The 12,762-nt window shown below is 44.7% G+C and overlaps 1 protein-coding gene across 1 annotated transcript in view; it reads right to left on the reverse strand.

Annotated features, from left to right (window-relative positions):
- The window catches only part of NPAS2 (neuronal PAS domain protein 2), a 53,559-nt gene that overhangs the window by 6,168 nt on the left and 34,629 nt on the right, over window positions 1-12,762 (reverse strand). The window contains exons 14-16 of the mRNA XM_009638984.2: window positions 11,926-12,032; window positions 11,662-11,754; window positions 5,598-5,744 (exon numbers count right to left, since the gene is read on the reverse strand). Of these exons, the coding sequence (XP_009637279.1) occupies window positions 5,598-5,744; window positions 11,662-11,754; window positions 11,926-12,032 (347 nt within the window). The remainder of the gene's footprint in view (window positions 1-5,597; window positions 5,745-11,661; window positions 11,755-11,925; window positions 12,033-12,762) is intronic.

The following is a 12,762-nucleotide window of genomic DNA, read 5'->3' on the forward strand; positions in this document are numbered from 1 at the left end:
GGAAGAGCAGTTCCCTGTACATTCACCGTGTTCTGGGGCATCCTGACCAGAGAGGAGAGAGTAACTCCGTGTCTTTTCAGTCCTTTCATTTCTCCTTTCAACAAAATCAGCCTGCCTTTCAGACAGGGCTGCTTTTGAATTGGTCTCTGGAAATTCAACACCTTACATACAGTTCAGTTGTCGAAAGTTTTTAATGAGGCCACAAGTCAGGCCAGAGCTGTCCGTGTTGAACGGCTGTGTCCTTATCATTGAGAAGATGTGTAAACAGCCAGTCCCTGTCACTTATCTGATTTCCCATCAGGTAGCTGTCACCCGGTGTTCTTCCTAATGGTGCCATGCATTTGGCTTGTGCAAAAGAGCTAGCAGCTCCTCTCTCAGTGTCTCTGTGAGCGATATACTCTCCACGCCTGCACTGCAAGATGAGGCTTTCTTCTTTCAAAGTTGTAGTGCTTGGGAATTTTTGCTTTTCCAGGGGCTATTTCTTTTATTATAGCTGTACAGAGGGAAAAGGCATCTTTTAAAACTATGAATTATTAATGCTACAAGCTATCTTTGCAATATTTGAAACCTAGCTTCTTGCCACCAAGGACCGTACGGAAGTATGTGTCCCAGGTAGTTGAAGGCATTTTTGGATCTGATTTTGATTCCACACCACTACTACATGTGCGGAACTCCATTAATTTGAGTGGAGCTACTTAGGTTTTAAATGAAATCAGAATCACAATTATTCTTTTCATTATTCATCCATCAGTCGCACGCCTAGTGGTACATCTGAGGTACGCCCAGTAATTAGTACACCTTTCTGCAGCTTATTGCTATATTAACAATTCCCTAAACTATCATGTCCCCTCTAATTTTTCTTGGAAAAAACCCATACCTTTCTCCAAAGGACTGGCACAATGCATTGCTTTTCTTTGCCTAAGTATGGGTTGATCCATCATATTTGTACTTATTTATCTAGCTTTTAAAACATAGTTTTTATCTAAATATGATAAATTAATGAATTTCTGTGTGCCAAGATTTTACTCAGAAAAAAGGTACAGACAAAGCTTACATTAATCAGCTGAGAGAGGGGGGCAATTAATGGAAACATTAATGGACCTAAAGCAACGGCTTGTTTCGGGTGCTGTAGGCTAACCACATCTCAGAGATGTCTGATAGAAATAAATGGGTCAGGTAACAGAGTTGGGGCTCCTCACAGCAGGTCTGAAACTAGCTCCGAGTGTTTTCTTTTAAAAACACTGCTCGCTGAGTTTGGAGTCATTACGTATCAGAAAGACAGATGGTCTTGCAACTTCTGCCAAGTAAATAGGTCTTATTATGAATAAATCAATGCAGAAATTATGAAAATTCATTTTCTTGTTTATCTTCTGTATATAGAAGCTAAGCTTTGGACATGTTTGGTAAATGAAGTCACTTGAATAGCAATGAAAATGGTCACCATTGATATAAAATTTGATATTAAAAATTTGATAAAAAATTCAGAACAGGTAAACCAAGTGCTCTGTTTCATAAATGTGATGGGGAGTGTGAGCCCACCAGTAGTGGCCAGATCACCGCAAATTAGGGCGCCCTGTATGTGGCACACAGTGCTGGAGAAATGCTAAGTTCATCCAATGCAAAGTCCACATCTATCGATGCGAATGTCAGGCAGGGTGTGAACTTGCGGCACGTGACTTACTCTGCCTGCGTGCACGCCTTCCTTCCAGAGGAAGGCCAAGGAGCTTATCCTTGAAAGAAAGCGGAGTAACCCACTTTGCAGTTACCAGAGTGTGCCACTGGGTAGGAACGTGGACGGCTAATGGTTGGCAGATAACACGCTATAAATTTACCACCAAGTTTATCCCAGTAAACCAATTCGTTTGTTCATGCGTTCGTACCCTGAGAGGGCTCCAGTGTTTCATACCTAGGGACTCTCTCTTGCATTACAATGGCCAAAGCAGCGTTATTACCATCTGAACATAAATGTCCTGGAAAAAACAAGCTCAGGGCAGGAAGTGATGGTGCCATTTAACCTGCGTCCCCGCAGAACTGGAAGACTCAAGATGCCTCATCAAAACAAGAGTTAACCTGAGAGAGGATCGAAGCGTGTAATTTCTACCTGCTAGTTAAGCAAGAACACGCTTCATTTGTACAGAACTTACCGGTGGTTTTTTCATAATGTGCGTCTTTTGTGATAGTCCTGCCTGAATTCCCTTGAAACACTGAAATACAGCAGCTTTAAGTAACAACAGAAACTCCCTAATAAAGAATGAAATCTTTCCCAGCCTGAGCAAATCCAAGTAGATAAATTAGCAGCCCCCTAAGTGCACTGCTGCTAATGACATGTCTCGTGGCTGATTTTGCAGACTGCAAGGTCAGTGAAGCATCTTACAAATATTTTTTAATTGGCCAGCTTGTTAACATACGCAGCAAAGCAGCGAGGGAGGGGAGGGACCCTCTGACACCGCTGCCCCGGCATTGTGAGATAGATGGTCCCTACAGCTAATGGATGAATCACATTGGCAAGACATCGTGAGGAAAACGGCTCTTTGACTCTACCTGTCCTGTGGATAATCAGGGGCTTATAGCCTTCGGGCTCATCGTTACAGACATCAAGACGAAGCTGAGATTCACTGACTTCGAAGGGAGCCTGGTTTGCAAATGATGGGTGGCCATGGACGGTCTCGTTTGTAGTTCTTGCAGGCTGGCCAGGCTCAGCCCTTCTGCCTTCCTCCCCATCCGCAATTCATTAGCTAGACTGTTCAAATCCAGAGCAGACGCAGCATCCTTCAGACTTCTGAGGTTACTCTTGCTGCTCCTGGCCTTCATACTTTTCATTTGTCAGGAAAAGCAGTGACAGGGATTTAATGGAGTTTTGAACACTTTTGTTCAGGGCCCACAACCCTCCTTCTAGTTTCATCTTTCATCTCACGAGGATCTTGGAAATAGTTTCTAACGCAGACTACTGTGCTCAACATCTGTCCAGCTGGGAAAGCGTTTCTTGGTGGACTGCTGTACTGCAGTTCTGAAGATCTCTGAAGGAAATGGAAATGGGGCTTAATTCTCTGCAGAGCTACCTGTACAGTTCTGTGTGGAAGGGAGTGAACCAGTGGGGAAGATATGCTAATAAATCAGCTAACGAGGGAAAACTGGAGAACACTTCCCCCTTTTCAGACAGCCTGCGGCACTCCCCCATGCTTACAGCTCTGCTACACGGAATATTAAAGAGACCAGAAATGTGCTTGATAGTAATGCTCGCCTGTTTGCTACTATGCTTTGTAGCTCTGATCATAGACACAGATCAATGTCTGCAGACATCCAGCTCTCTGAATGATGAAATCTGTGCGGTGAAGCACATGGTTGGATTTCTGATTTAACAGTTTACTCCTCGCTGCTTGCGAGTCACAGAAGTGCTGCATGCAAAAGCATGAGGCTTTCTTTTGAGTTGCCCCTAGCCAACTAAGACAAAGCTAATTCCTGGTCTCACTCTATCCCTATAACAGCACAGTAATTTCTTTGGGGTTTTCTAACCTAGAGAAGTAGGAGTAGGAAAAGGCCCCGGCCATGAGTCAATGTGACCGCTCACATCTCATCGCCTTGTTAGATTGCTCTGAGGAGACCGAAAGGCACCCGAACTACAGAGGCTGACCCTCCCTGTCCAGTATTACCCCTTTAGGCAGATACATAGACCCTGCATTTCTGAGCTGCCCTCTGGTCTCCCTGCCTCTCAGTTCTGCATCTGCAGTAAGCTGGGAGAGAATTACACTGGTCTGAAAATACATTCCTCTTGGTCCAACCTGGTACAGTCTTTGTGGGGGAGAGGATCACCCAGATGGTATAACTCAGAGCTACGAACTGGTATGGGGTGGGCGGTACAGAACTACTGACCATTTACCCACTGGGCCTCCTCTTCTCTCTGCTTGAGCGTATCTGAGAATCTGTCCCACGATCTTTGGGTTATTAAATGAAACACAGTGCATATGGGAGGCAGCTATGTAAAAATAAAATCTGTTTCCTCCATGTAAGAATGTGCTCTGATCTTCTATTTTTTGCCTGATTCATGGGGAAAAAAAAAAAAAAAGCATGAGGCATGTGACTTGAAGACTTCACCAGGAGAGAGTAAGGTTTTTATCCAATTAAAAAGAGAGGAAGTGAGAATATCATATCTCTTGATATTCATAATAACAATAATAGCTTTCAGCCATAAGACATGATTCTGAACTCAAGGCCAGTTAACTGCAGAGAGACTTTCCCTTCCTGTTAATCAAAGTGAGCGCAGAGCCAATAGAAGAAATGCACTGGAGTTAAACCTGGTCTACCTATATGCTTATATGGCACCAGGAGCTCTCTAGTCCTGGTTTTGGGCCCCACCACTGCTGTGCTGTCTTACAGCAGAGCATATGCGGCAACTTAGGTGGCAAAATTTCTGATTTGGCTTCACTGATCCCTTAATCGCCTAAACACACAATCCCAACTTGTTTTAATATGTGAAACTGCGTTTCACAGGTGCTGATGCTGGGTGAGAGTCTATTTCTGTGGAAGTTGGGAGCAAAATTCCCGCTGACTTCAGCAGGTCCCAGGTTTTTATCCTGTGCTTAAAATGTTCTTCGAGACATTAGTTTCTGTGACAGAGCTTGTCTTCTAAAAAAATCTTGTTAGTACAACACTCACAGTGGGTCCCCAAGGCAACATTTCTAGCAAGGGTCATTTAACCTAGCATTTATAGTTAAATTATGAGGAACATAGCAGTAATCACCCCACATTCTGAAAACTTCCATAGAACTGGATGATTTGTCCATTTGTTGCTAAATGAAACCTGCGACGTACCGAACTGCACTTGCTATCATTTCTGAGGTTTGGTAGACATAAGGCGTAATACAAAGCAGACACTGTACTCAGTGAATTAAAAGCAGATAGTGTACTTAGTGAATTCTAGCATGTAGGCTTCTGTGTAGGAGGTATCAAAGGCAGAAGAAGAGCAGGCTCAGTCAGCTTCACCCTGAAGGCTTAAGCTGGACCAGCGAGGAACAAATTCAGACACCTGGCAGGTGTGAACAAATGAACGTCAGCAAAAGGTTTAGGGTTTTTTAACATGACAAAGAAATTAATCTCTTGTGCTCTGTATCCGGGCTGGTGTAGGGTCGGGAAAACAGGAAGCGAATGAAAGAGATGAGCACTGCCTGAAGGAGGGCTCTTGGCTAAAGAAGAGCTGGACAGACAAGATACTGAGCATGAGTGGTGCCAACATGAAGCAAGCAGTGACTGGCTAGAAGCTAATGAACTGGAGGAACATAATTATTGCAGAGACTGAACTTGAACTCTTCTATTACAGCTGCTCAGTCTGAAGACTCTGTAGATGAAGAATTAAAATGCTACTGTAAATGACCCAAATTCTTCTCCTCCTCCTAAGGTTGAGATATTTCTTCCTTCTCTTCTTCCAGAGAGCTCTTAAGTCTTTCTTGACGTAGGTTGCTCAAGAGGCTTTTAGAGGGGAACATCCATCCCCATTCAGGTGAGCTGCTTTCCACATGTCCAGATTTCCTGGACTCTCGAACTGATTTTAACGGCCACACGCGAGAGGATGCTCTGCTCTGTCCCTCCCAGCAGTAACGCACCTGTACGCTGGAGTCCTGGACCAGGCAGAGCTGCTCCTGTATCTTCTGGAGCTCCTCCTGCTGCCACCGGATGTTGGCCTGCAGGATCCGGGTCCGCTGCTCTAGCTGGTCCTTGATGGTCTGGAACATGCTGAACTGTGCTGAGAACTGGAAAAAAAAAAGGGGGTGGGAGGTGAGGGGGGGAAATCAGTCATTGTAATACAAACAGGGCTCAACAGAACATTGTTCTGTAAGAAGTTACGGGTTTCTTGATTGTAAAGCACAGCCAAAGGAATAAAAGACTCATTTGTAATATACAAACATCTAGGCAGAGATAAATCTTGTCTGTTTTCAATTTTACGCACATATATTAAATTGCTTCAGTTAGAGTGATCTGCTTACAACTGACCCTGTTATGTTAGGGAATTATCAGAAGGACTGTTTTTGAGAGTATGCTACTTCAAAATATCAAGAGCATCTTAATGGGATGGCAAATGGGTGCATTATTTTTATTAGCCTGTAGTTTGGAGTCCTTAGCGTGTCATAACTGTATTCTGGACATGGGTTACTAACGCTTTCCTTTTTCTGCACAGAAATAGCAGTGCTGCAATGGTTTATTCTGCTGCTGACTTACAATGTCGTCGTGCAACAGCTGCCCACAGTAAACATTTTCTAGATTTCTACTGCTGAGTAGTAGTCAAGCTACAAGCAATGCTCATTAAGTTATTTTTATATGTGATGTAAAATGAATAGCTCAGCTCAGTGGGAGAAAGGCTATTCTAAATAATAATATAAAATGGAGATCAAGAGGGTCAAGAAGAAAGTGCAAGCTCCAGTAGCAGCAATACTTGGCACAGAGTGGAATCATTCAATAAGCACGGAGGGGATTGACACAGCAATAAATTCCTAGTTTTATTTGGTGGTTTTGGGTATGATTCAAAGTCCACCAAAGTTAATTATTACCTTAATAGGCTTTGGAATAGTTGCTTTGCATGAGCTCATATTCCAAAAGTAAAAAACAGTCTTTGGAAAAAAAACCACTTCAAAAAGTCTGTAAGCTTTCCTGTAATCAAGGCATCCAAGACCTCACTGAAAACATGAGGTGCTGTCAGTGTCCAGGCAAAAGAAAAACATTAATTTTGCTGTGACTTGAAAGTGGTGCCCTGTTCCTATGGTTGTTCCAGTGTCTCTGTGCTGGTGGGTGAACTGACGCACGCTGCTGGAGCCTTCCTGCTCCACAGAGGTGCACCTGCTTTCACCAATTCTGGCTTTTTAATAGGAAGACAAAAATGGTAACAAGAAGGGAATTAAGGAGAGCTCTGGTGCTAGCAACACCGCACAGTTAAATGAAATTGCTGGCTACTTAGAGAAATCTAAATGTGACAGGTCAGTTTTATGTCAACTAACTGCTTTGCCTTAAACCAGCTAAGTATGTGAAATACCTTCACATTCCCTCCAGCAAAGCTGAAATCCCCAAGTTATTGGCCTTTAGGTGAGAAAGGACGAGAACTTCAGAGGGTTTATCTCTGTTTACTGGGCCGAGGGCGGCCCTCCCGCACTGTCTGGGAGGTTACCCCTCAAAGCATGGTGGCAAGGCAGAGGGGAGTGTCACGGCCAGCCCTGCCTGGGGGGAAGGAGGGCTGCAAAGGTGGCCCATGCGGTCACTGCTGGCAGAGACCCTCAGAGCCCAATGTGGAGGCAGAGGGACCTGCAAGTGCTCACAGCTGGCACCGCCTGACCAAGGAGGTAACGCAGGCACTCGGCCTCCGGCGCCGTGACCCACAGGGCTTTTGCCTTCAAACAGCAGCGCTCTCATCTGCAACCAGGGCAGAAAAATGGTGTCAAAGCTCCCGAAGTGAAGCTTGTGTTACTTCTAATTGCTGTTAGAGAGGAAAAGCCAGAGCGGGGTCTCCCTTTTTTCCTAGGCCATGTATAAAGTATTAACCCAGGGAATGGACAAGTGGAAACCTCCTGATGTTTGGGAACAGGGATGAGTGACTCAAAGGGGCAGCCGGTGCTGCTTGTTCTAGTCTGAATGCAGACCTAAAGAGTCCCAGGTTACCCTGATCTTAGGAGCTGAATGATGCTGTGTAGCCGCAGCTTGCTTAGATGAGATGCAGCTAATTCCTGCTTTAATTCCTTCTGTTTGTAGAGCAGGACTTTTTAAAAAGCCGAGTCTTGCAACCTAATTCTCTAGTATGATCTCTGTTAGTGAAGGCTACTCTTAAGTCTTAGAAGGATCCTTATCAGAAAGGAACTAGAACCAGTTTTAGCCAACAGCTTCATTTTAACTGCCTGGCTTGCTGATGGCAGACTTGCCATTAACGTGCAAACTCCTTCAAGACACTGCAGGAAAGGAACCCACTTTTCTTCAATTCATAAATGTAAGGAATTTCATAACAGATAATTTTACAATAATTTTATACTTCAATAGGAAACACAATCCATTTCCAGGCCTTAGTTTTGATTTTGAACTTGCTTTGCAAAGTTGCACGCAAAAATGTATTGCTGTTGATTTTAAATTATTATCCCTTATTTTTTTTCCAGCACCTTCTTAATATTTAGCGTATTCATCCAGTATTGTCTTTTTGTTCTCTTTTGCATGTGCTTTTTGTATTACTGCACTTGACTACAATTAGCTGGACTACTGGAGTAAGAGCCATTGCGGAAGAAGACAAGGGACTTTCTCTTTTGCTTTCTTCCCTCTCCCACACTAACCCCCAAATTTGTTGATAACTCTAGCCACGACCCCTGTGATTACAGAGCTTCTGTTGTTTTTGTACAATGAGACACCGACAGCAATTGACCTGCACCAGAGAGTATTTATCTCAAGATCATTAACCGCTCTACTAATTAGGGGAGAAATCTGTAATTGTATAATAAATTAAAAGAGCTTAACTCAAAATGGTTCACAGAAAACACTGCACAGCTTTAACTCTGCCATTTGCATCCAGTGAAGTTGCTATCTGTCTCACTTGGGTATTTACAAACTTCTGTAGGATCATCAGGACAGTGCATGTTATACCCAGAAAAGTGCCAGCTTTCCACATACCGTCAAACATGGAAGACTAAACCTATGAGATAGCTATAATTGCAGGGGATTGCCAGTTTAATCAAGGTTTGTTAACGCAGACAAAAATACCACAGCAATAATTTTAGTCTGGTTTCTGGGAAAAAAAAAAAAGGATGCTTCTGGGATTGTGTCAGCAGGCATTTGGGTTGGGACAGGCACAATCCACCGGGCTTGATGCACCGGTGCGGACGGTGGAGCTCAGGGAGAGGGACCGGCACTTCTGAGCTGTGGCTCCTCTCCGCCAGCGTGGAGATCTGGAAGAGGCCAGCTGGACCGTGCTGGAGGAGTGGCGTTCCCCTCCACCACCGGGTGCCACTGCAGGGTGCCAGGATTAATCTTCTCTCCCTAGGTGCTGGGGGGCTGCAGCCAGGGGAGGGGACCAACAGCCCCTGTGGCTGTCGGGATGGTCTCCCATTTCAGATGTGACAAACAAAAAGATGGACGCCTCAAAGCCAACTCTGTTCCTACAGGTTTCATGACAATAAGTAGCTGGGTAAAGAAAAGAGACCCTATTATTTTTTAGCTCAGTTTCCTTTGAACCTTTCTCGTCTGCCTACCTTTCAACTTTCGGTCCTTCTGGTCAATGCTAGAGGCACGCAACAGAGTTGTGAGAGTCTCAAAAATAGCAGGTGGCTGTAATTTCATGAAAGCTATAGCTGAGCAAAGGAGAGAGGGACCCGCTCGTTGCCCTCCTGCGGGGAAGGCTGGGTCCGTGTGCCAGCCTTGCAAGGCACAGCCCCTGGGAAACCAGGTTTCATTAGTTTTGCAGCTCACCGAACAACTTGTTCATTCTTTCAGCCTTCTGAATAACACCTGCGCAATCCCAAACGGATTATTAGTGCTAATTATTATTCAGTCATCAACATCCGCTGTGTTGCAGGGGGTTTTAATTTATTACAATGAGGAAGGCAAACAAACAAATATTCTAATAGGGAGCACTTGGTTTAAAGTAAACCATTTACATTCAGGCGACATCTAGTACTGTGCTGTCTGTTCATTCAGACAAGCAAGGCAGAAGCTAAAACCGCATTTCAGCAGAGGCAAAACCATGGCAGCCTTTGCTGGAAATAAAACTAATCAAAGTTCAAGCAGATGGTGCCTGAGGCAGGAGCTAGCTGCTCGCTGCAGATGCGGTCGTGGCTGCTTAAAATGTCCTTCCCCCTGCCCGACTGCCGCCCTGTAGCCGAATGTTATAACCGCAAGGACGCCCATCAGAGCACCAGGGCTGTGCGTGGCCAGGCTCGGCGAACGGCCTTTCAGCTCCTGCCATCGGTCACCTTCAGCTGCGGGCGAGCGGCAGAAAGGCAGCAGGGAGCAACCTGCGCGGCTCCTCCTCGTCGGCTGGCAGCAGGGCGCCCAGCCGTGCTATTTCTAAAAGCGATGAACTTGTGTTCTGCTGCCAAGCTGCTGCGAAACGGCCAACTAGGAAGCCAAGGAAATGGTGGTGGTGGTGGTGGTAAGCACGCGTGCCTGGGTTTGTCCCTCAGTCACTTAGTGCTGCGGGCACCTTGTCCTTTAAATAATGGATTATCTTGCTTTAGGCTGACATGTTTATTATTTTAAGGTGGGCAGTACTGGAATAGTTCCATAATTTTCATAATAGTTTATGTAAATCACCCAAGTCTGTGAAGCTCTGGTACTTTTCCCCAGAGTATCGCTATGGGGTGTGAGCCTCGGCAACCTGAGCTGCAACGTCCTGGTGCTATTTCCCTGCCCCACACCAAGGTAAGCTCCGTCTTCAGCTCCGCTAGGAGCATCGCTGTGACTTTGCTGCCAGTGAAGAAGAGGGCTGCTAGGGGGCTGCCTGTGTAGATGGACTCGAGTCAGCCCTCTTCCTTTCACTGAGATTTAGCCAGTCCAAAAGAGGCTGAACCAGTGGCCATGCGACTGGACAGCGCGCCGATGTGGTGGAGAAGAACTGGAACTGGCGTGCCAGTGAGAGCTTTTTATGGGGAAGGGGACAGGCAGCGAGGTTCTCGGTAAATGACTGAAAAGCATCTCCTCACAAAGAGCTTTGAAGGAAAAGAAAGGGAGGTAGAAAAAAGTCAAACAAAACACACGCGGGTTTATAATAAATAAACTAATTGATGTTTGGAAGTGCATTAATGAATAACGGAGAGAAATATCTGTAAAAGAAAATGAATGCTCAGAGCAGATAATTGATATGCTGTTTCTTCGCTGCATGCTGGTGTGGAGTCGTGAAAAGAATATTAAACATAGAAGATAAATGAGAATTTGTTATTTTAAAGCTGGGTTCCTCAGGACTTTATATGTTTTATATGCTACAGGAAGAAACTCTGGGATCTCGTGAGGGCGTACAGGGTACCAATAGTAGAAGCAGCCTAGGTCCAGGCTGTCATTTCTAAAATTGGAGGATGATGGGGTGTATCATCACAGCATGACCACAGGAGAGAAACAATGTGATGAGGACATGGTACTCAAATTTACTCCTTCAAAATCCACTGCAAAAGAAACACTGAGGTGGCTTTTTGGTCCATCACCTGCTTTTGAGATATGGGTTAATAGATTTCACTGGAGGAATTTGTCTCTGGCAGCACCCTCACCACTACTGGCACGCTCACAAAATGTGTTTTCTTGAACTTGCATGTCTTTTTATGCTGGTTAGTTCTGCATCAGCACAGCCAAACAGGTGTTTTTAAGAGGGCTGGGTGTCTTTCTTTGGTTTTGTGTTTAATTCTCATTGTGACCTTGATTTTGATGGGACCTGATTCTGTAGAAGCAAAGTTGAAAACTCTTTTTCCATCTGTTTTGTGTGTGTGTGTGTACCTGAACCTACACATGCCCCCGGGCTTCTGCGCTGAATGCTTGTATGCAGATATGTTTAAACACACAAGTGTACAATTCATATTACTTCCCCACAGTATTTTAAGTGTTTGAGACCTGGTGGATTTAGGGATTTTAGCTACTAAAGAGGTAACCTAAAAGCCCCCAAAGGAGAAGATACCAGGAGATAGGCAAGTGACCTATTCCACTTCCAAATTCCCAACTAACCTGTGCCAGAGGTGCAGTCTGATTTTGCAGAGTTGCTTGAGGCAGCAACTGCTGTGGGAGAAGCTCACATGAAGGCTGAGAAGGCAAAGAAACCTGGGTTAAAAACAAAACAAAAAACCCCTTTATTTATAAGTTTGGCTCCTTTGAATTGTAGGTTTCTTCTAATGCCATGGCTTCTGTGTAAGTCGGTTTTAATTGCTAAGCTGCCCACGAGGCACATGCTTTATACCCTCTGCTTATTTTGATGACTTTTTGTGAGGTTACCTGAAGAGCAGTAGGTTGACTGAGTCTATGCACGGATAAATCCTGCTGCGTGCTTGGTGTTCTTGGCAAGGGAGTGTTAGACTCTGCAATCAGCTTTGTTGGTGTAGCTGCAAGAAAAGTACCGGTGAGTTCTCACAGGCTGGAAGTCATCCCCGTTTGAAGTAAGAATTACGAGACCTGGCTAGAAATGATTACAGCCTGGCTAAGTTCCAGTGGGAGTCAAGGCCGGTCTTGTTGACTTCAGTGGCAGTAAAATTAAACTGATAAGGAGGGCCTGGGCAAAGATAAAAGTAAATGAGACAGATTATGATTCTGTGCTCCAATAAATGGAGCAAAAGGACCCAAGAGCTCTTCTAAAAGAGCTGGAACTCCCTTCATATGGGCCAAATAACTATAAATTTAGGTTAACTCATTGGCTTCTCTTCCAGCTCAGGGAGCAGAAGGAGTGTATAAGGTGTGCCCAAGTCTTGGCTGGAGCATCCTGAATCTTGGCTAGAACAGAGTCGCCCACAGGCTGTTATTACTCATATGAGTATATATGAGGGCCTTGTACCGCTTATCCTGATGCCTTCAAATCTGAAGAGAGAAGTCCTCATTTTTGTAACAGATCAAAACAGCAGGCCTCATGGCTGTTCCCGCTACCCATTTTCCAGTGTATGGATGGCTGCACTAGAACCTTCCCTCTTGTATATTACTATTTCAGATTCTGCACTTCATTGTCAGTGACAAACATGTATCATCGGTACCTCATAAATAACTGTTAAATTAGCAGCCGTGGTATATAGGCACACATTCTGTAGCTTGGCTAAATTAAAAATAATGCAGTAACCCAGGAAT

Source organism: Egretta garzetta, unplaced genomic scaffold, assembly GCF_000687185.1.
Source record: "Egretta garzetta isolate BGI_Z169 unplaced genomic scaffold, ASM68718v1 scaffold5, whole genome shotgun sequence".
Lineage (NCBI taxonomy): Eukaryota > Metazoa > Chordata > Aves > Pelecaniformes > Ardeidae > Egretta > Egretta garzetta.